The 24012-nt window shown below is 40.5% G+C and overlaps 2 protein-coding genes and 1 pseudogene across 4 annotated transcripts in view; 2 read left to right on the top strand and 1 right to left on the bottom strand.

Annotated features, from left to right (window-relative positions):
- The window catches only part of wash1 (WAS protein family homolog 1), a 19121-nt gene extending 18026 nt beyond the window's left edge, over positions 1–1095 (top strand). For both annotated transcript variants that reach the window (XM_072435938.1, XM_072435937.1), the window contains exon 11: positions 643–1095. In XM_072435938.1, coding sequence (XP_072292039.1) covers positions 643–788 — 146 coding nt within the window. In that variant the 3' untranslated portion in view covers positions 789–1095. The remainder of the gene's footprint in view (positions 1–642) is intronic.
- Positions 1086–24012, bottom strand: ddx11 (DEAD/H (Asp-Glu-Ala-Asp/His) box helicase 11). Of its 2 annotated transcripts, none has more exons than XM_072435935.1 (28): positions 23909–24012; positions 23038–23180; positions 15679–15915; positions 14560–14646; positions 14364–14491; positions 13253–13310; positions 13078–13185; positions 12739–12826; positions 12149–12351; positions 11633–11707; positions 11480–11557; positions 11365–11411; positions 11209–11288; positions 10711–10752; positions 10577–10644; positions 10039–10077; positions 9849–9969; positions 7764–7898; positions 7484–7596; positions 6215–6287; positions 6045–6148; positions 5809–5958; positions 3742–3810; positions 3564–3664; positions 2002–2086; positions 1842–1921; positions 1280–1430; positions 1086–1218 (listed from the first exon to the last, which is right to left on the bottom strand). In XM_072435935.1, the coding sequence occupies exons 2-28, from the start codon at positions 23164–23166 to the stop codon at positions 1189–1191; spliced, it is 2679 nt and encodes an 892-aa protein (XP_072292036.1). In that variant the 5' UTR covers positions 23167–23180; positions 23909–24012; the 3' UTR covers positions 1086–1188. The 2 variants fall into 2 exon arrangements, with proteins under 2 accessions (XP_072292036.1, XP_072292037.1); XM_072435936.1 differs by lacking the exon at positions 23909–24012 and adding an exon at positions 23450–23467.
- On the top strand, positions 4317–5357 carry LOC140349277 (uncharacterized; annotated as a pseudogene).

The following is a 24012-nucleotide window of genomic DNA, read 5'->3' as shown; positions in this document are numbered from 1 at the left end:
GAAGTGGTTTAAAACGGTTCAGTCAAATTCCAGATCTAAATCCAATTGAGAATCTGTGGCAAGATCAGAAAACTGCTGTTCACAAACGCTCTCCATACTATCTAACTTGAGCTTGAGCGGTTTTGCAAAGAAGAATGGGCAAAAATGTCATTCTGTCAGTGAGCAAAGCTGTAGAGACAAACCCCAACAGACTTTCAGCTGTAACTGCAGAAAAAGGCAGTCCCATAAAGTATTGACTCAGGGGCCTGAATACCGTTTCATGCTGAACTTTACAGTTTGTTTTTTTTATCCAGAAATTATATATCATTTTCACATTGTACTAGGATTTTTGTAAAGGAGCAACACAATTTATTCACATTTGTGGCCGTGACATGACAAAATGTGGCATAGTTCCAGGGGTACGAGTACTATTGTAAACCACAGTATATTTTTCTATATAATAAAGTATATCAGGGCTGAACGGGGGATAAGATATCATATCCAACATCCAAGGAACATGTCGGAGAAGACCCATGAAACCTTGCTAAATGATTGACATGCATTTGATAGATTCACAAGATTATTTGAAACGTCATACAACTCGACTAACCAAACGAAAGCTGTTTTTATATTTGAATGTTTGTGTTCTCCGCTTGTCTTCAGGTATATCTGGGAAGGGCCCCGCCGGAGGCGAGGCGGGTGAGGCCCCCAGCGGCAGTGGAGGTGCGTTTGCTAGAATGTCAGACGTGATCCCCCCAACCCCGGCTCCCCACACCGCCACAGCAGACGACGATGACTGGGAGGCGTAACCCATGGCAACCATGAACTCTGAATAACATGGACAGTTTACATAGAGGAAATTAACACTTTCTATTTTTTCATACAACTGCCGCTATATAAGATCAGTGTAAAATGCATCAAATTGACTAAATGAAACACAAAGCATAGGATATAGAACATAATTTATTTAACATTCAAATCAATGCAACAAAAAGTCGCCTTTTATTTCAGAAGCTAATATTTAGATATCAACTGTGCACATGACTTGAATGTACTGTATAATATTTTTTCATTCCCTGATACTGCTTGACAATTAAAATGTGTATTTGTCAAATTTATTTTTTTGACATTTTCAAAAACTATTTTGAAAAAAAACAACTGAATTTGAAACATTTTCCTTGATGATTTGATGAGCTAAATTGACATCTGCTACTGCTGTTGCTTCTTGTCCAGAAAGAACTGCAACAGTAAACATGAATGAATGCCACAGGAGTTAGAGAGTGCAGTGCTGTACTCGTACCTTTCTCAGAGCTGCAAACGCAGGCCCAAACGACGCATACGTGCTGGTGCGCTCCTTTATCCACGAGGGCAGCTTGGACAAGGTGGCAGGACGGGAGTAGCGCCTGTCACACAGGACTATGGTGGAATAGTCTCCACGGTGACGGATGGCTCTTCCTATAAGAGATACAGGAAGGATTAGTATTTAATGGTGACATTTAAAATGTCATCATAGAAGAAAAACAATACTATAATAATATTATTAGTATTATTATTAATAGTATTATTCATGTTAAAGTGGGACTAAACACCAAATCATATTTATTTTGCTACTAATCAGACAATGCTACTAAACACCATCTACAGTTATTTTTGTGTGCAATTCATTATTTATCCAAGTCCAAACTAACTGGGTACATTTGCCGCTTTCTGGTCAAAAACTGGATGTGTGCTCCCTCAATGGCAGCATACATTTTACTTTATCTTTTTAAGGCCTTTTTGGCCCCTAGGCCTTTTTAGACAGGACACAGTAGCATGGACTGGGGATGAGAGACATGCAGGAAATTGTATTATGAATTGGACACTTGCCTATGGACTGATTGACAGCCTTCATGCAGAGGTTCTCGATGTGCGCCTGGCCAGGACTCCTCCCTCCGCTGTGAGGCTGACACAAACACAACAGATTTGGTTAGTTGTTACCATAAAGAAGATGTTAAGAAATAACCAATATTGTAGATGCCTTACTAGATGTTTGTCGAGATAGGCCATCTTCTCCTGCAGTTCTGGGGACTTGATGTTCGGATAAGGCATTCCCACCATCACAACACACCTGTGTACAAGTGGATCTCTATTTCTGCTTTGTGCTCAAATACAGATTCAAGAAATCCCTACACCTGATCAAATGATTGGTTCCAAAACCTAAATTTAAGGCTATATCTTACGGTCTTCCTTATGGACATACTGTGGAACATTCTAGGTAAAGTGATAGCATCGCCATGGAGACAAGCTGGTATGACTTGTCCTCCAGCAGAAAGGTTGCAGAGTATCTTCAATCTTACAAATTAAAGTGAACATTTTTGTATTGTTTTTGGCTTTTAAACATCATCTTGAGGATCTTTTCTCTGGCATCTCATGGTTTAGGACATGCTTGTTTGATCCTGGTTTAGAAAGTCCTTTCCTTTTTGAGCCTCAAAAACAGTCAACATTTCCAGTTTTGTGACGTCTAAGGTAGGGCACTGCACTATTTTTAAGCCTCACGTTCATTACAAATGCATGCTCACATTATGTCAGAGCAAGCTAAGCATGCACGCCATCAACTGGCAGCAGTGGGAATGAACCTTTGACAAAATCAACTAGCTGTGCCCGGCAAATCAGCAAAGATTTTAGATGTATTTTTTACTAATTTAGTAAATTTGTAGGAAATTGATTTGTTTTATAGTGTATTTTACTGCGCTGATGTTAATGAAATGTAACTTGTTGTAATTGTAATGAAATGTGTACTTTTATTATTGTTGTAGCTAAATCTGGTGCAGATCATCTTTTCTCTTGAAGATGAATGATTTTGTACATGGTCCCTGACAAATAAAGACCAAACTAAACTAATAAACATAGGCATGCAGTTGTAATATTTGCAGTTTGATGGCAGAAATCCTCAGAGTGAGTCTGATGTTATGGACTTAAAACAATTACTATGATTAAAACCGTAATTGATTTAGAGAGCGAGAGAAGACAACCTCATGAACAGGATTAAACCTTTATTTCTCATAATTAGTCAATTCTGTTTCCACCTCAGAAAGTGTATTGTAAAAGCAGAACTTTGAGGAAAAATCAGACCGCCACATGCCATCTTCTAATTATTAAACATTTTAACTGTTCAAACTTGTAAGAAAGAGCCATGCGAGTCACTGATACTTTGGGATGAGAGCCGATTCCCTGTTTAGGCTGATCTAAAGCTGTGCAGGAGGCCAAAAACCAAACATGCATGTCCATACGAGTAATATGTCTTTGTGATTGTGAGAGCTATTTACCGTTTTTAAATTAGGTACCCCAGATTTAAATGGAAAAAAATGAGAATGAAGTTAATACAACTCTAGATATGTTTTAAATAAGAACAATGTTATAATATTGTTAACATTTCAGTGAATGTGAAGTGAAGTGAATTTTGCATTATACGTAAACATCCCATCTCCTAATTCTAATCTCTATAACCTGTTGCTAGTCCAACAAACATGTTCTGAACTGCATGGGATTCTGCATATTTTTTCCCCCCAAAACTGTGCAGCCCACAAAATAAAAGTTATGCAAACCTTCCCAGATCATCAGAGAAGTTGATGCCTTCGCTCATCTTTCCTCCAACCACAGAAAACAGTAAGGCTCCTGTGAGACTGCCACCATCATGAGCACATCTCTGTTCAGAATAAACACTATTTTACATTATTCAAACATATGTAGACACACAGTTCAGTGTTCAGTTCATGTGCCTACCTGGATACACCGGGAAAACTCACCAAGCACCTGTTCCACCTGGTTGGCTTTCTTTGGCTCCTGGAAAATCTGAAAGAATAATGGACCAGAATCATATCTGTTAACGCAGCAAAAAGTTAAGGTAAAGGTCTATTATATTAAGCATTGTTGAGGCTTTGAAAACTACTTCAGTACACCTACTGTAGGCTAAGGTAAATCTCCTTCTGTATGACCTCTGTCTATGTAAAAAAATAGTGTTACGTTCATCTAGATTCAGTCCGTGGTGGAAGAAGTACCGGTACTCCAGTTTGTTGCTTGAGTGTGTTTTTGATCTTGTATCTACTTTTGAAAAAATTAAAATCCGTAAAGTATTCACTTCTTCCACATTTTGTTATGTTACAGGCTTATTCCAAAATTGATATAATTCATTATTTGTCTGAACATTCTACAAATACCCCATAATGACAACATGAAACAAGGTTGTTAGAATTCTTTGCAAATGTAATAAAAATAAAATAAAACAAATCATATGTTTGCAAGTATTCAGCGTTTTTACACTCAAAATTGAGCTCAGGTTTTTCCTCTGATCCTCCTTGATGTTTCTACAACTTGACTGGAGTCCATCTGTGGTAAATTCAGTTGATTGGACATGATTTGGAAAAGCACACACCTGTCTATAAAAGGTCCTACAGTTAACAGTGTTTGAACACAAACTAAGACATGAAGTCCAAGGAACTGTCTGTAGACCTCCGAGACAGGAGTGTACCAAGGTACAGATCTGGGGAAGGGACAGAAACATGTCTGCAGCATTGAAGGTTCCTCTGAGCACAGTGGCCTCCATCATCCCGAAATGGAAAACGCTTGGAACCACCAAGACTCTTCCTAGAACAGCCAAACTGAGCAATCGGGGGGGAAAGGGCTTTAGTCAGTGAGGTGACCAATAACCTGATGGTCACTCTGACAGATCTCCAGCGTGTCTCTGTGGAAGAGAGGAGAACCTTCTAGAAGAACAACCATCTCTGCCGCACTCCACCAATCAGGCCTGTATGGTAGAGTGGCCAGACTGAAGCCACTCCTCAGTAAAAGGCGCTTGACACCTCGTCAGGAGTGTGTAAAAGGGCATCTGAAGGACTCTCAGACCACGAGAAACGAAAATCTCTGGTCTGATGAAACACAGATTGAATCCTTTGTCTTGAACAGAAGCTTCATGTCTGGAAGAAACCAGGCACCGCTCATCACCTGGCCAGTACCATCCCTACAGTGAAGCATGGTGATGGCAGCATCATGCTGTTGGGATGTTTTTCAGCTGCAAGAACTGGGAGACTAGTCAGGATGAAGGGGAGGAAGGGGAGCAAGGGGAGCAGTGGAGCAGTGGAACAAGGGTGCAAGGGAGCAAGGGAGTAGGGGGAGTAAGGGAGGAGTGGAGCAAGGGTGCAAAAGAGCAAGGGAGGGGTGGAGCAGGGGAGCAGTGCTTAGCACCGCTGTGCTTTTCTATGGCCTTTGCTATTTCTTTTATTTCCGCTGCTCGCTGCCTTGCCTGGAGACTGCAACCTGGGACTGGCACAAGATCTAGAGCACTGGGGCTCATTCACCACAAATCTAGATCTGCAAATCTAGGATTTGCAGATGAAAACTAAAAGGAACTATGACCATTGACTAGACTTCCTTCTAGTCAAAATTACTTGATTAACGCAAAGAAATGGAGAAAAAAAACTGAAAAAGACGTTACGACTGACACTATGTTTTATCAAAAAATAAATAAAAAAGGAAATGAAAGATTTGTGAAACCTTAGTTTTATTTTGTTGTATTAAATCATCTTATTGTTGGTAGTTTGTGCTTAATATTATCCTTGAACCTAGAACTGTAATAACAGTTACAATTACTGGCAGTTACACTTTATTGAATGTGCAGTGGAAGCATTTTAATGACTTCTTTTCACCTCCAAAGAAACCCTGGGTAGGATTATTCACCCCTCTTTGAACATCCCTAATATTATATAAATACAAGTATCTTAAAAAAGATAACTCTAGCCAGCAAACCGTTAATAGGTGTATTCTTTCTAGCCATAAGTCTTTGCCGTCACTCACCTTTTTCTTGTTAGCCATTCGACTAAGAGCTCCAGTGGTCTCCCAGTGAGATATGATCTTTCTCGAATACTCATAAGAGGGAAAGAAACACACGACTCCATCAGGCACCACGTTACAGATGTTGGAGAGGACGCGGCCGGTCTCATCCATCTGGACAGAGACACTTAGAAATGATTTTTCATGTATAAAAGCATAAAATAAATAAAAAGTTTGATTTGATAAGTAAATCCACTTGCCATTCTTGGAGTCTCTCGGCTCTGAAAAGTAAACTCTAGCTCCTGACCTGAAGGGCCAGAGCACAGGACGATAGGAAGAATGTTTTCAGGAGGAATCACATGACCTGCACCAAAGGAGACAGAATATTCCCATGTTTTCTTGTTAAATGCATCTCTGTTTTAATGCTCACCACATGAAAACTCTGCAATCCGTCCCTCATCCACGCCAGCAGAGAAGAGAAGTTCCTGCTTGAAATCTGAAACCTGCAAGTATACATGTAGCATCTGTCACCTGCTTGTTTTCATAAAGATTTTATTGCTTTGCCTGCAATGTTCCTCAGAAAGGCATTAAACTTATCTCAATGGAGACAATAAGGCAACCTGGGTGCATGTTTTTCAAGGTATTTTGAGCAATAAAAAAGGTATGCAAAAGCAAGTGAGCTACTGCAGATATCACCTATCCCAGCATGCACCACCAAACTCCACACTGGCAGTAACGGTGGCTGGGAATTAGGCGATACAACGAGAACATTGTCATGTTACGAGAAGTTACACCTTTTAACATCTTTATTATCTTGTCTTAACGTGAACATATTTCACTTCATACAGAGATAAGATGAGAGAACCTTTATTTCATTGTTGCAACACAGATTAGGAACAGAAACAAAGATTAGGAACAGAAGTGGAATAAGAAAAACTTCTTTAAAAATATACTAGCCAACGCGTGTTTGTAAGCCCTGACCTTACAAAGGAATGTACAAAAGTTCCAGAGAGTATTTAAAATACTGCAATAAATAGAGCAAAAATAGGGAGAGTGTTGCAACGAGCAGTCAACTCTCACAGTGCTCACGACTTGGCCATTGTTGAAAAGGGCAGCAAGTCAGGAGAGCGATCTGTTTACAGTCTGTGTCTGTATCTATGTGTCTGATAGACACACAGACATACACTCTCATTGTTGCTGCAACTGGCCAGAGCTTAGCTAGCTTGTTTGCTAACGACATTCAACTGCCGCAACAACTGATTTCCAAATGGACTCAAAAACATGTTCTTTAAGGAGAGAAAAGTGACTCTTCATCAGTGAGTCTAGCTGCAGTGCTCCTGTTGTTTATCTGCTTTTCCACAATCGTTTAATTGATTTTCGTCTGTTAGATGTCGGGTACAAACTAAATATATGGAAGAGTTGTACATTTACATTTGCCATTTGGTTCTAGCAGCTCTTTCACATTTGAGTTATATTTTGTGCTAATTTCTCACCATTCTCATGTGTTTTTAAATTCAGAATGCTGTGGAATCATCTGCATAACCTCTAAACGTTTGATGATATACTCTGGAATATTTTAGGTAAAGCAATAACATCTCCATGGAGTCAAGCAGGTGATGAAAGAATGTCAGGATGTGATTTGCAGATGTTTATGAATATAAAGAAGTGTTTAAAAAAAAAAGACAAAAAAAGCACGTACCGGCTGCATGGTCCCTCCGGTGATGACCACAGCCCGGCATTCCTTCAGCACCTGGGCAAAGTGCACGGCCGGGTTCAACAGCAGGAACTTCACACTGCTCTCCGACAGAGAGGCTGCACAAGCACAGAAAGGGCCGTCATGACCAGTCACGTCAATCACAGATCTACTATTAGAAATACTGCAACTAAGTTTTTATCACATTCAGAACAAATGTTTAAAGGCCAATAACGGTACAAATAATGCAGATTATGTCCTTTAAACTGCTGGAAAAGGGTAGTACCTCGTCTGTGCAGCACCACTCGCCCATCAGTGTTACTGTTGGTAAGAGACATGAAGAAGCCCTCCACCTGCATCATGGGAGAAGTGGACATCGCTTTATCAGACTCTGATGCCCCCTGCTGCTCTGAGGAAGAAACTGCAAAGAGGCAAAGAAGACAAGGTCAAATACAAATCAAATAAAAAGGGAAGTTTCGCGTCTACGAGTGGCAGCTCGTAGACGCACGGCGTAGACTTTTTAACACCAAAGCAATGGAAGGAGTACTTTTACGGACTACGACAGAGTCTGAGGACAAAGCACTGGAAGTCAAGGCACTGGAAGAAGAACTTTTAGGACTACGACAAAGTCTAAGGAATAAAGTCTGGCGGTAATGCAACACTCGGATGTCAACCGCCATAAAACAACAACAACAACAACAACAACAACGTCTTCTGTGACCATAGAACCGCTTTTTGTGTGTGAATCCACAAGACGCCTGAAAACGTAGTAATACAGCGCCACCAGGTTCCTTGTTGAAAAGTAACACAGACACTGCATGCATTGAAAATTGCATTATTAAGAAGAGGTGGGGCAATGAGCCAAATCCACAACCTTCACAAAAAGGCTGTGGATATGGCAAAGCATCAGGAGACTTTTATCTGCTGAATAAACATTTTTGACATCTAATTTTTAATTGGAAAAAATAAAATAGTCAAACGTGATAAAAAGCACATATTCCCTACCTTTGGCTTTATACAGCTTTTAAGTATGAAGACATGTGCATTTTCACTCACTCACTTGGTTACATACAATACTGTGCTTTAGTTGGGACCGTTTAGTTTAGCTCTGCTTTCAAGCTGGTTAAAGACACTACAGGCAGTGTAGGGGCCACTTTCAAAATTAAAAGTTTTCTCTCGGCATTTAAAATTTCATGTGGAAACAACATTGTCCCTAAAGATGTTTTATAATTTCATTTAATCCACTTGCATTCATATATTTATGTGGGATGCTGTAACTTCAATGGCTGTTTTCTTCAAATACATTTTCATCCCAGATATAAATATCAGTATTTAAAGTAGCAAAAACACACACCAAACTTTAAAATGTTGGACTTTTGACTGACTGTACAGAAGGATTTGTTGGCGCACAAGACTAAGTCTGACTTATTACACTTTTAACTCAAAAAGAGGTTTTAGTCAAAAAGAGGTTTTAGTCAGATCTAGTTTACTCAAATACTAAGACATTTAAACCTGGCTCTGTCCGTCTTTCAGATTAATGTAGAAATATGTGCAGTCGCAGTCATTTTTAAGCCTCGTACCACCATTGATGCCCAATACTTTTTCCTACTACAGACGTTTTGAAGTTTCAAACTGATATCTCTAAATTGAAGATTTTGCCTGTTCACCTGCAGTGTCTCTCCTTAAGTTACTTTCCCTCTTTTAAATAATCATGGATTTACTTTGGTTTAATAAAGGAGCATCTGCTGCTGGTACGAGGTGGGTTAAAGGTTGCCTGACCAGCCATTCCCAACACGACAGACTACTTTACAAAACCGTGAGTGTCTGAGATCCAACCCAATCTCTCCATTTTCCAATGGGAGGGTTGACAGGCAGATTAACCAATCAGACAAACGCATTGTCCATGCGTGTCCAAACAAACATGATGGATTACGAGGGAAGAATAAAAATAACAGACTGTTGCGGACTTCTGCTGAGTCAACAAGCGACGCACTAAACTCTGTAAATCTGAGGTAAATTAAGTTAAATATTTTCGGAACATTCAGAACAAAATATTTGAGAGATGTCTTCCGCATTCGAGAGGCACGTGACACAAAGTCTTCCGCATTTGAGAGACACTTGACACATATTAACTGTGGTGGTTGGACCGGTTAATGCTGGAGCGTTTTTTTGACACCCCCCAATGGTCCGAATCCAGACCGTTCCGCATTTGAACAGAATGTGGGAGGGACTGGCTGGTCAGGTAGGGTTAAAGGTGCACTGTATGTTTTATGAAATACTGTAGGACATTCTAGGCAAAGCGGTGACATCATCATTCACCAAGCAGACGTGAGGTGACATAGAGGTGAGCTAAAGTAAGGGTGGTATAAACCTGGCTGAGAGTGGTGGCTCTGGAGGCTCTGCAGGTAGCGGTTGAGTCCGTTCTCCTTATTGGGGTTCTGGGGGTGAACACTCACCCCTGTGCCTGCATACTTCTCCACAAAGCTCCCCAGCTGAACACACAACACATGCTCATGTTTCAAATGAGAGCTGGGCGCACAGTACAGGGCTGAAAGGCTTACTTTTCTGCTGATCATGCTCTTCTCAAAGTACCTCTGCAGCTAAAGACACAAAGATAACACCATTTTCACTTCGTTTTCATCTTGTCAAAAACATAATAACAAATCATAATCTTAACCATTTTAGAAGGGAAAATATGTCATTCCAAATCAATGTAGACTAAAAAGATAAGTTTTTTCCTTCAGCCGTATGTCACATTAACTTAAAATTGTAACAGTAAAATTTGATATTATCTAATTTTAAATATGATTTAGTCTAAATGTCAAAAGGAACAAATTGACTGGATATGTACTTTCTATAATTCTATGAAGACATTTAATTAAAAAGGAATAAATAAATACCCTTACATCATTCTGATCCACAGTTTCAGTCATGTTCATTGATAATAATATTTAGTATTTGTTTAACTTTTGTCTGTAAAAAGTCAATTTTGAAAATAACTTGACAGATATACTACAAAGTGAACACTGAAGTTGTGTAGCATGATTCCTCATAATCTTTGAACAAATGAATTGCAACGCTCAGCGTTAGCATTATTACCTTAAATAAGTTGATGTTGTCGATCTTGGCCTTGAAAAGGAAGTTGTTAATAGTTAGCATTTCTGTGCCTGAAAGACAAAAATAGAGCAATTATAATGATGAGTTAATCCATGTTTTGTGTATTATTCACTCACCAGCCTGTGTGCTCTGAGTCTGCGGGTTCTGCCCCACTTTACCTACACAAGAAAGTATCATCAATTATTTTTTATCTTCTGTCTTATTGTACATGTTTATAGTGGAAGGGGAAATGGGAAATGGCAGCACTCAACATACAGGGAGAGGGATGTCAAGAGAATTCAGTTAATTGATTATTGTGATTCTTAGATGACAATATAATGGCAAGAACTAAAGAAAAGAATAACCCTGACAATTTTAGAAGACACATTTACACATTTCATTCAGACGCTTCAATTTCATAAAGCTGGTCACAAACTTGAGAAATAGTCGTGTGTCAGGCGAGATCTCGGGAATGATTGTGAATAATCGTTAAATCGTGGAGCGCGTCAGTTCTGCAGTTTCTGAACAGGAAACCTTTTTCTATCACTATTGCAGTTTAAAATGAATGTTAAGTTAAGTTCAATTCTAAATACCTAAAAAAAGCATAATTAATAAGTGAAAATCAAATGTCTCACCTCCGAGAGCTTTGACCAGACCCTCGATCACAAACAAGATCTGTTTGATGTACATGAGGTTTTTGGCTTTGAGTCTGCTTCTGGTTTCAAACCCACACACCATACAGTTAAGTCGCCATGTCGGATTCTTGTACTTTTGTAAACATTTAAACTCACCTGTAGCGGTCCAAATACTGGCTGAGTTGAGAGTGGGCCCGGCAAAGCTGCGACAGACCTATAGCTAAGTCATTTAAGCTTGAACATCATCAAACATTTGTTTCAGCGTGGTTACCTGGGCTCCGGTCAGTTCTGAGCTGTGGATGCATGAGAGCGTGTCACTCAGATTGTGGGCTTCGTCTATGATCACCACCTGCACAAACAGCTCCATGGGCTTTAGAACACTGCAGCCTGCTCCTGCACAGAGCTGAGAGAGACGAGGACGTACCTGGCCCTTCAGCTGGAGCCCTGCAGCGCGGCGAGTGGCCTCATGGAGCAGCAGCTGATAAGGCAGCACCACAAGCTGCATGGAGGACAAACATCAGACATAGGCTTTATAAAGAAGACATATTATGCTTTTTATGCAGTGATATTATTCTGACACGTGTAGATTATGATTGGACACTTTCAATTCAGGAGTTCCAAAATATTGCTGATATATTTGTATCCATCAAATAAAAAAATTCTGTGACGTAACGGTAATTTCCTACTTTGATGTCAGGAACTAAAACTATAAATCAAAAAAATGGTCAAACTGGGATAACGTTTGTAAAGAAAAATAATCAAAATCTTAAATATATTTCTCTTATCTGCGTTTTAGTCAAATTAGTATTTCAACCTGTCATAGGCACTTTAATCTAAATTAACTCTCTGGTCTTGTTCAGTTTATTTTTGAATTATTAAAATTAAATTGTGAATCCTTTTGTCGAGAAACTACTTGTAAAGTTTGAGAAACGGTCCGGACCTGTGCGGGCGGGACCGAGAGGCGCGTGGCGTAGTAAGGACAAGAGTGCAAGTCCCTCCCCCGCTTCAGTAGCTGCTCGATGTCCTGAACGCGCCCCAGGATGTCGTCCCGCATCTGCAGCTGCGCCGACACTTTGTGAAAGGGACACACTGCCTTAGCCGGCCCACGCTTTCGTTTGGCTTCGTCCTCAGGGTCAGCTTTTTCTACAAACACAAAAGAGAAATATATCAGGGCCTGGTTTAAAAGACATTTACTATTGTATTTACGTGCTTTGTTTATTTATTGTTTATTGTATATTTTTTGGTAAAGAATGTAATATAACATTTTTGAGGCTTGAAAATTAAAAATTGTTTTATATTCTTAATGAAAAAAAACTAAAATTTATATATAAATATATTTCTACCCTGGAAATTATTTTAAGACTCATCATAATCTATCAGAAGTTTGAATGTCATTTAATCATTGAAAAAGTATTACGGTTTACTTTATTTTGCTTCCAATCGCCTTCATTCCGGAGTTTTGAACATTCTGATGACATTGCATTTTAAAGAGTCTATGATGATAAACATGAATAATATATAAATCCGCACCATGTTTGTTCTTCTGCATCTCCAGGCAGCGGTCGTTGATGCGCTGAATGCTCCCGAGACGCTGCACCTCTTCATTAATACATAAATTCTGTGAGTTAAAAGTACGGTTAGAGTGCTTTCTTGTGAAAATCAGACAATGAAAACTAAATTTTAAAGCCGTTTGATAATCTACTGCGTTATTAAGTTTGTTCTTCACATATAAACGTTCACATAGGACATTTCATTGATCCATTTGCATCCAGAGATTGATATGGGACATTTACTTTATATACAAGGTAATGTTGATAAATATGCAAGAACAAATCCTACATTTACTTTAAAGGATTATTTGAGGCTTACCTGGCGAGAGCCCAGGCTCACCACACTGACGTCTTTACTGAACGTGCTCTTCTGAACCTCGCGCACAAACTGAGCCAGCTGAGAGTGAGTCCGACTGCAGAAGTAAATCTGAAACATCACCTCATCAGAAACATCCTTATGTCCTTACACATACAGTATATGACCATAACTGCACCTTTGTAACATGTTCTTCGACCAGCTCTTCATCCTCGTCATCGTCAAACCCATGGAATCTAAACAGAGAAGCAACATCTTGAGGAGTGGAAATATTGGTTGTAGTAGAATCATTTGTATCAATCCAAAAACTGAATTACTTGGTTTTGCATCACAACATAATTCCAAACTGCCCATATCAATCCAAAAACTGAATTACATTTGTACATTCTATGGTAGAATTTGCCTCTAAATTGTTAAAATGCAGATGTTGTGATATTTGTGTATGGTTCATCTCTGTAAATACAGCTTCTCAGTTATCAAACTTCCGTACGGTGAAATCAGTGCGTACTACTGTATGTGGTGTACGACCCATTTTTTTTAGTACCTGTCCGGTGAAAAAGTAGTGCAATTAAAAATGTCCCACAATACACCTTGAAAAGTAGAGTCCAGCGCTGGTCACTAGGCCGGTCAATATTAAAGGCTGGGAATCACAGGGTCCCTCACGATTAAATGCAAAACATGATACGCGGCTCACGATACGATAATATCACGATTTTGCAATACATGCGATAATCAATATATTGCTCACGATATTCTACGATATATCACTATTTTTAAACAACCCAATACATTTTAACAACATTTTTCTTTGTCAAACCTGCACAAACTCAAAATGAAATACACCCATTTTAATCATCAAAAGAGTCAAAATGTCAAATGGTTTGCAAGTTTCCTTTCTATAAACAAGCAACAAAATTGTAGTTTGGTCACAAAATCATTTGGGAAGATATATCAAAAAATATATCCATACAGCAGCCCACAATATTTATACTGAATCACCAAATTTTAGTATAACAAAAAATATTTCAATGTTTTGGCACACCCCTATAGACCACACTGCATTGTGAGGGTCAGAAAAACAATTGGACTTTAACTACACTATTGTGTAATTTATATGGATGTCCATACAGTAAGTAACACTATAAACTTCTCCAAAACTGTCAAACTGGGAAAAATAGGCAAAATCTTAAACATATTGGGTTTTTTTGTGAAATATGTAGTCTAACCTGTCACTTGAATCTACATTTTGGACATTTAGAAAACTTAAAATGTACATAGAAACATTTGACCTGTTGTTTGATTTAGTTTCATCGTCGCTTTCATATTCCGCCACAACCAGCTTCTCATCCTCCTTCACTTCGTCTGCAGTTTGTTCTCTACTCATCTGCAGCAGCTTCAGCGTCTCGTCCTCTTCACTCTGAGAGAAACGTGCATTTTGAGTAGAACTGTGGGACCGTTTGAAACATTATTGCAGTGTTTGATTACCTTTCTTTTCAGGGCAAACTTCAGCTGGACGTCATTTCTGATCATCTCAAGACGTTCTTCTCTCTTCTTCCTTTTCATTTCTTCATCCTGTGGTGCAAAAGTAAACATTTTGCAAAAGATTGAAATAGACGTCAGCAAAACTCAAGTGCTGAAGTCCCATGACGATAACTTTACTGGGGTAGTGTCAATAAATGTGGGGGTATATGTAAAAATAGATCATGTCACAGTTGTCATTTTGCAGATATGTAAACTTAGAATATGACTATAGAATAGTGTATTGTCTACATTTTAAAACAGTTGAATATGACTGCGGTGCTTCGCTGGTGGTGCAGTGGTTAAGCACGCTGCACATGTGTAGAGTATAAAGCAGGATTTCTGCACTCTAGGCAGAAGCCCACCTCTAGGTATTGACTGACTTTTTTATTTTTAAAATAAATGCTAATATTTGTATTTTTTTCCCGAAGGCAAAACACTATTATTATCAAACTATTATTATTGTTGTATGTTGCACCTTCATTCCAAAGTAAGTTCCTAGTTTGTTAATTCTGTTCACTGACAATGGCAATAAACGCCTTTCGCATTCTGACTTCTACAGTAATTGTTTTAGTCTTTTAGCATTAAAGATACACTATGTCACTTTTCTGGTGGCGGTTCTTACATAGGATTGTCTCCATAGAGACAAATAGGCTCATTATAAGCTCCCATTTAATATGAAATTATAGATTTTCACATAAATCAGTGTTGTCCAATATGTCACTTTTTTATTCATAGAGGGTGACAGAAGTGTGCATACATATATATATATATATATATATATATATATATATATATATATACATATATACATATATACATATATACATATATACATATATACATATATATACATATATATATACATATATACACATATATACATATATACATATATACATATATACATACATATATACATATATATATATATATATACACACATATATATATATATATATACACACATATATATATATATATACACACATATATACACACATATATATATATATATATATATATATATATATATATATATATACATATACATATACACACACACACACACACACACACACACACCTTCAGCTTGGAGACCAGATCTCTTTCGGTCTTTTTCTGGACAAAGTCAGTGATCCAGTCTGGTTCTACTGGGCCGTGGTTGGAGGCCTGGGTGCAGCTGGAGGTGGAGGTGCAGCTGGAGGTGGAGGAGAGGGCAGCCTGGCCTTTCTCAAGCAGAGCAGCAGTTTCCTGTTTCTTTTTCTCCTCAAAGTCAGTGAGCCAACTGAGAGCTCCACAAATCAGGCTCAGAGACTTGCCCTGAATCACACAAATGGGGGAGTCAGATGAGTACAACACATTGATCAGCCTTTACCATCTGCGGTCCAAAACACAATCAATAGTGTCGTTATAAACTCACAATATTATATCATTGTGTTATGATTGTTGTGGGAATTAACTTAACAATTTTACGATTATTCACATTTATTGACACCAATGACAAAACATTGAAATCCAAATTTTCTTTGATTCAGATTTAGTGACGTGGGAGTTATCGAAAAATGACCCTTAACCCAGCGCTTCTCCCTTTAAGGATAGAGAAATCATCCATGCCCCCCACAGCCTCCAGATATTATGTGGTATTATAACAGGAACAAAAAGATGATATTTTTTTAATACAAAATAACCTGAAATAAGATTTTACTATACAAAATAACCTGAAATAACAGCAGCGTAATGTTTTAATACTATAAATGCATTTAGTACCAGTGTCATTGTCCCTTTCATTGGTATGCGCCTGACAACACAGCTCCCTCCGTCTCCCCTCCTCTCCTCCAGTCTCTCCCCCTCTCAGCTCCTCCAATCCCTCCTCCTCTCAGCTCGTTCCGTCTCTCCTCCTCTCACCGTCTCTCCTTCTCTCAGCTCCTGCCATCTCTCCTCCTCTCAGCTCCCTCCGTTCCGTCTCTCCTCCTCTCACCCTCTCTCCTTCTCTCAGCTCCCTCCGTCTCTCCTCCGCTCAGCTCCTCCCATCTCTCCGCTGTATTGTCATCAATTGCACCGACGGAAAGATGTGACTAAAAGCGCTCTGCTGCGCCCACGTTAACGCTAACTCCAAGGGAAAAATACGGCCCAAAATCATTAGCATTTAAATCTGATGTCAGTTAATCACTGAAAATGTGTTATGATCAATTTCACTCCTCCAGTTGCCTCCATTCCAGAATTTGAAACGTTCTAATGACGCCATCACGGCTGGGAAGAAACTGCAGAAAAAACGGCAAAGACCCTGAAATGTTGCTTTTGATTTTATCTCTGTTAAATGAAGTTGTGAATAAAAATGCATCTTAAAATCAGATTAAACATTAGCGACCCTCACCTGGTCCTACTGTGCCCTTAAAAGAGTTTAGATTGTGTAGATTGAGATTGAATAGTCTTTATTATAAATATATTTTATTACTAATAATGATCATTGAAATAATGTGGTCTTGATAAAGTAGTGAACAGATTTTTTAGCTGTTGATGAGGCTAATTCACTCACCCGTGGCACAAACTAAAAACTACAGTTGAGTCAATACTTGAATTAGCCTTTCGCCATTTTATCAAAAATCACATCATTTGAATTATTATTAGCAGTAACGTTATATGCAGTAAAACCTTTTGATGAAGGTGGAAAGTGAATCAGATCTACACAATCTACAAAACTTAAAACTCTTTAAAAGTACATTTAAACCAGCTAATGTTTAATCTGGATAGTTTTTAAAGATGCATTGTTATTTACGGCTTCATTTAAAGATGGGCTGCAACGTCTGTTAATAAGTGGAATATAGCTTTAATTTTTTCACAACAAAGTCTGGACGGTTAGTTTTGACCAATGACAAAAAAAGTGTCACGAGCTAATTCGGCCAAACTTGAGAACACGCCATAGCAACCGCCTTGGCAACCGAATGCTTTAACCGCTGTTGCAAAATCAGTGACATCACACCGGTAACATACTGTAGCCGACCCTCTCGTTCTGGTCGGACATGTGCTAAACAGAGAGGAATTTTACGTTTTACGCGACGAATCTTGCAATAATACGGAGATGTGAAGCACTGCACTGCTCTCAAGAGGAAAGCGGGCTCTTTGAGTGGCCCAAACGGAAGAGTAGAGGACGTCTTTGGACACAATTTGTCCGGACAAAGAGAATGTTTTTGGATTCCCAGCGGCAATGTATTTCACAGAAGACAGTTTCCAAAACCTCGCGAAGTATCGACTTGGAGATGCGAAAAAGTAAGTTGCAAGATATTTTCACATCAAGGCAGTCTATGCTTTTGTAGCCGCCATATGCAGCCGTCTGACTGACGCCGTGTGCATGATGGCGTGTTGTTGTTCACGGCGAGAGTGCTAACTTTATGCATATTACTGGTTGTAATAATTATACCAGGAAGTTGAGTGGACCGGCGTGAGTCCGGTGTGGCATCGCAGCGGACTCACGCTGGAGTCCGGTCGACGCGAAAGAGCCCGGTGTGAGTCCGCTGTGGATATTCCGGTGCAAGCACGGACTCCATCAGCCACATCGGTGAGCAGCAGCACGCACGGGCACTTTAGATAATGCTACTATCGAACTTTCAGACTTGTGGGGTGGAAGCGTTTGACTAGTAATTTGCAGTTTTGAAATAATATTTATTGGCTCGAGCCATTCCATTCTATGGAATGCGACGAGACATTGTTCTTGCCATGGTTTCTTATCATTATTGTTTTGCATGGTAAAATTTTGCCACAACTCTGGCATTTTTGACCCCCTAACATGATGAATGTCACACATGGGGGCATAGACGCGATCGGCTCGGCCCGAAATGGATGTTGCGAGAACGCCCGTCGCAACAGTGCTGACTAGTTCAAAAAAGAAAAAACATGAAACTCTTAATCTTTGGCCTAGGCACGAGACTTGGGACAGTGATAGAGCTACCTTTGAGGAGTAAAACGCACCTGGCAGCATCGCTCTATGATAAACAGGAAGTCAGCCATGTCGAATCAAAGTGGTACCGCCACGCTTGACTTTTTTTTTTCAAAATCGTGCTTGTCCTAGGTTTTTTGTCCGATCGAGCTCAAAACAACACCTTTTGCATCTAAAGACATTGAAATTTAATAAATATCCAAAAGAATGTTGATATTCTTTACGGTCTCCGCGTAACACCGTAAAGAATGTTTTTTCAAGGACAAGTCACGCCTATTGGAATTGATCTACGGAGCTCATATATTTCACTCACTAATGCGTTTTTATGGTCGGATTGGAAATAAATACCCAGTTAACAAATTTACTCTATAGCGCCCCCTCTACCCATTGTGTGAAAAACTCAACATTGTCTGATTTGTTTGAAAATCTTAGTTTATATTCTCCTCGAGACGCCATGAAAAAAGTGCATTGCAGATATTGTGTATTTTCACAATTGGCCAGCAGAGACGCAATGAATGCCTTCACTTCCTCTTTTATTTTGATGGGACATTTCCTCTCGTGCCGCATTAGAATTATTATTCTTTAGACTTAATTCTTTAGAATTAATTCTTTAGAATTAATTCTGTTGTTGTTGTTGTTTTATGGCGGTTGGCATCCAATTGTTGCATTACCGCCAGACTTTATTCCTCAGACTTTTCGTAGTCCTCAGACTCTGTCGTAGTCCGTAAAAGTACTCCTTCCATTGCTTTGGTGTTACAAAGCCCATGAGGTCATGATATGTCTTTGTGACTAGAATAGTTGTTGTTGTTTCAGAGGAGGAGAGTGGATCGGGGATGGAAGACGTTCTGGACGGCGTGGAGGAGCAGCCTTTTCTGCCTGCTCGTGCCCGGAAACGTAAAAAGTCCCTTAGCTCGTCCGAGGGTTCTGGGAATGAGCAGCAGGATGAGGCTGAAGCTATTGATATCCGGGGTGAGAGCAGAGACTGTAAGGTGATCATAAAGCTTGCACAGGATAGTGCATCCTTTAAGGAGTGGAATTCAGTGGCATTGTCAAAGAGCCTAACTGTAGCTGTGGGAGTGATCAAGAGTGCGAGTGTCCTTAGAGATGGCTCGCTGCTGGTCGTGTGCAAGGACGCGGCTCAGCAACGGAAGGCGATTGGAACTAAACGTCTGGGTGGAAAGGACATTCTTGTGTCTAATGCTGAAAGAAACACGGTCAGAGGAGTTATCCTAGGTGTCCCTACGGCGACGTCTGTGGATGAAGTTAAGGAGAATTTGACTGGAGTTACGGTGGTGGACGCTAGGCGTTTGAAGGTGACCCGGTTTGGGGTAAGATGTGACAGCTTGTCGGTAATGGTAACACTTGAAGGGAGGTGCCTGCCTAGTAAGGTGTTCATTGGGTACATGTGCTATAGCGTCAGGCCATATGTTCCGCCGCCCCTGCGTTGCTTTAAGTGCCAGCGCTTTGGGCATATTGCAGCGGTCTGTAGAGGGAGGCAAAGATGTGGTAAATGTGCAGGAGATCACGAGTATGGGAAGTGTGACGTGGGTGCAAAACTGAAGTGCTGTAACTGTGGGGAAGAACATAGCTCTGCCTACGGGGGATGCAGGTTTAGCAAAAGAGCTGCTGAGGTGCAGAAAATAAAAGGTCTCTCAAGGTATATCCTATGCAGATGCAGTCAAGAAAGTTTCAAGTAACGAGTTTAGAGTAAATACAGAGAGAGGAGCCAGCGCTGCTCCCAGCCAGGGCGAAATGAGAAAGGCCAGCGTGGCTCCCAAGAAGTGTGAAGGTTTCAAGAGTGGAGGTCCCAAGTGTGCAGGTTCCAGAATTAATGAGAATACCCTGGTTGTGGATAGAGAGGATTTTGTACTCTTTATGGTGGATGTTGTAAACTGTGCTGCTCAGACTCAAAGCAGAACTGAAAGGATCAGGATCATTGCTAAAGCTGCAGGGAGATTCCTTGGAACAAGGGAGATTCCTTGGAACAAAGGAGCTTGATTGGGCAGATATAGAAAACAGGCTAAAGGCGCTGGATGGGAGTCGGAGTGATGGGGGTCTGCTTGTGGGGAGTCGGGGTGATCGGAGTGGCGGGGTGGGGGTGGTCTCCTGTCCTCGCCCAGTCTCGTAGACGCACGGCTACCAAGCAGCGACATCAGTGGAAATATTAAAGCCTATAGAATGAAGCCTGAAGAATAAAGCTGTACGGTGGAAGCACCGAACGTCAAAGAAGGAGAGGAAGATGAAGAAGAGTCTCCCTGGAATAAAGCCGGTTGGTCTCTGATACAACAACAACTATTCTAGTCACAAAGACATATCATGACCTCATGGGCTTTGTAACACCAAAGCAATGGAAGGAGTACTTTTACGGACTACGACAGAGTCTGAGGAATAAAGTCTGGCGGTAATGCAACAATTGGATGCCAACCGCCATAAAACAACAACAACAACAACAACAACCGGCTTTATTCCAGGGAGACCCTTCTTCATCTTCCTCTCCTTCTTTGACATTCGGTGCTTCCACCGTACAGCTTTATTCTTTAGGCTTCATTCTTCAGGCTTTAATATTTCCACTGATGTCGCTGCTTGGTAGCCGTGCGTCTACGAGACTGGGCGAGGACAGGAGACCACCCCCACCCCCATCTCGTCACTCTGATCACTCTGACTCCCCACAAGCAGACCCCCATCACTCCGACTCCCATTTAGCGCCTTTAGCCTGTTTTCTATATCTGCCCAATCAAGCTCCTTTGTTCCAAGGAATCTCCCTGCAGCTTTAGCAATGATCCTGATCCTTTCAGTTCTGCTTTGAGTCTGAGCAGCACAGTTTACAACATCCACCATAAAGAGTACAAAATCCTCTCTATCCACAACCAGGGTATTCTCAGTAATTCTGGAACCTGCACACTTGGGACCTCCACTCTTGAAACCTTCACACTTCTTGGGAGCCACGCTGGCCTTTCTCATTTCGCCCTGGCTGGGAGCAGCACTGGCTCCTCTCTCTGTATTTACTCTAAACTTGTTACTTGAACCTTTCTTGACTGCATCTGCATAGGATATGCCTTGAGAGACCTTTATTTTATGCACCTCAGCAGCTCTTTTGCTAAACCTGCATCCCCCGTAGGCAGAGCTATGTTCTTCCCCACAGTTACAGCACTTCAGTTTTGCTCCCACGTCACACTTCCCATACTCGTGATCTCCTGCACATTTACCACATCTTTGCCTCCCTCTACAGACCGCTGCAATATGCCCAAAGCGCTGGCACTTAAAGCAACGCAGGGGCGGTGGAACATATGGCCTAACGTTATGGCACATGAACCCAATGAACACCTTACTAGGCAGGCACCTCCCTTCAAGTGTTACCATTACCGACAAGCTGTCACATCTTACCCCAGACCGGGTCACCTTCAACCACCTAGCGTCCACCACCGTAGCTCCAGTCAAATTCTCCTTAACTTCATCCACAGACGTCGCCGTAGGGACACCTACGATAACTCCTCTGACCGTGTTTCTTTCAGCATCAGACACAAGAATGTCCTTTCCACCCAGACGTTTAGTTCCAATCGCCTTCCGTTGCTGAGCCGCGTCCTTGCACACGACCAGCAGCGAGTCATCTCTAAGGACACTCGCACTCTTGATCACTCCCACAGCTACAGTTAGGCTCTTTGACAATGCCACTGAATTCCACTCCTTAAAAGGATGCACTATCCTGTGCAAGCTTTATGATCACCTTACAGTCTCTGCTCTCACCCCGGACATCAATAGCTTCAGTCTCATCCTGCTGCTCATTCCCAGAACCCTCGGACGAGCTAAGGGACTTTTTACGTTTCCGGGCACGTGCAGCCAGAAAAGGCTGCTCCTCCACGCCGTCCAGAACGTCTTCGACCACCGATCAACTCTCCTCCGCCATCTCCCGTCTCTCCAGACCGGAGACTATCCATTCTTTAGACTTATTAAAAAAAAAAAAAAAATATATATATATATATATATATATATATATATATATATATATATATATATATATATATATATATATATATATATATATATATATATATATATATATATATATATATATATATATATATATATATATATATATATATATATATATATATATATCTGTTCTGCGCACGCTGTAGAATAAACACCAGATTTCTTTAGTCTCAAAGTAGTGTTGATCTGAAGTTCTATCGTTTCTCACTCACTGGCGCGGAGCGGCGCAGCGCGGAGCAGACAGCTGTGGGGGACACACTACGTCACGGGTGGGCGGGGCACACACGCACTCTCTGAGACTACGACACGGGTTGGGCGGGGGAGCCAGATCGCTCTTCGCAAGGGTGGGGGCGAATATCAATGTCAAACTCTTTGCCGTTCATTTCTGCAGTTTCTTCCCGGCCGTGATGGCGTCCTCTACACAGTTAGTCTTGCTGTGTGTGCAGGAGCTATATATATATATATAAAAAAGGGACAAGATTTTACTCTTTTGAATGACTTTAAAAGCACACACGCACCGTTCCAGTGGGGCTCTCGAAGATGCCCACTTTGCCTTGATCCAGTGTCCGGTACAGGGCTTGCATGAACTGCTCCTGGATGGAGTAAGGCTCGTATGGGAAGGGAAAACTGGTCCTGCCCCCCTCCATGCTCTTCACACGTCCTACACAACACAAGGCATGGCACAATTATTCATGAGCATTTTCTGTATAATTGCATTTATGAACTTTGGGAATTTGAAATGACTGGTTATCTGATCATTATCTGAATTCTGGAATTATCATATTATTATAGTATAAACTGATTCTAATTTGACGCAATTCGGACTTCTGTGCAAACGGCAGCTAATTTTTAAATTTGGGAGATTTCTGAAATTCTAGCTACAGTACACATCTGATGGGAGTAATCTTATTTCTTTCTGATTGTTCACACCTCTGCAGGCTTTGACTAGGAAAATAATGCAAAAAAGGGGAAAATTAGTGAGGAGACACATTTTGTCGACAAAATGTGTTATTTTAAAATTAATTGTACGTTGTATTCTTCACACACTTACTCTAAGAAGCCATTGATTAACATGCGTTTTTGATAATCAGATTTATTTTGTGCAGGTAAACACACATCAAAAATCAAATCTAATTTGTTTTACCCACTTTTTATCGCTCCGTAAATGTACTTTTGTAAGTTTATCATAAAATAACACGAGGGTTGAATATACATTTTTGAACTCATCTGCCATAATTATAGGGGAAAGTACCGAGTACAACTGTGCACTATGTCTATGACCTGCTACTCTCCACGAAACCACGGACAAACTAAAGCCAAACAGAGTTGCATTTAACGATCAAAAATGAGGCTCAAGCTCAGCAAACACGTGGGCTGTCGCATACTCACTTATCGATGTCCTAAAACGCAATCTCCTGGCTTTGTTTGACCAAAACAAGCACAAAATGCTGCCGTGTTGAATGCCCGCGCCAAATGACAGCTCCGTCCGCAGA

Source organism: Eucyclogobius newberryi, unplaced genomic scaffold, assembly GCF_026437365.1.
Source record: "Eucyclogobius newberryi isolate DKJ021-1_F unplaced genomic scaffold, fEucNew1.0.hap1 SCAF_7, whole genome shotgun sequence".
NCBI classification, from domain to species: domain Eukaryota; kingdom Metazoa; phylum Chordata; class Actinopteri; order Gobiiformes; family Gobiidae; genus Eucyclogobius; species Eucyclogobius newberryi.
This window is presented reverse-complemented; position numbering and strand designations above follow the sequence as displayed.

What these genes read in the sequence shown, in the direction of transcription:
- ddx11 (XM_072435935.1), bottom strand. Translation starts at nt 23,166, where the DNA reads ATGGAGGGGGGCAGGACCAGTTTTCCCTTCCCATACGAGCCTTACTCC. An exon ending in TGAGCCTGGGCTCTCGCCAG is followed by an intron (nt 12,827 to 13,077) that starts GTAAGCCTCAAA and finishes TTTAACTCACAG; the next exon opens with AATTTATGTATTAATGAAGA. An exon ending in ACAACATCAACTTATTTAAG is followed by an intron (nt 10,078 to 10,576) that starts GTAATAATGCTA and finishes TTGTGTCTTTAG; the next exon opens with CTGCAGAGGTACTTTGAGAA.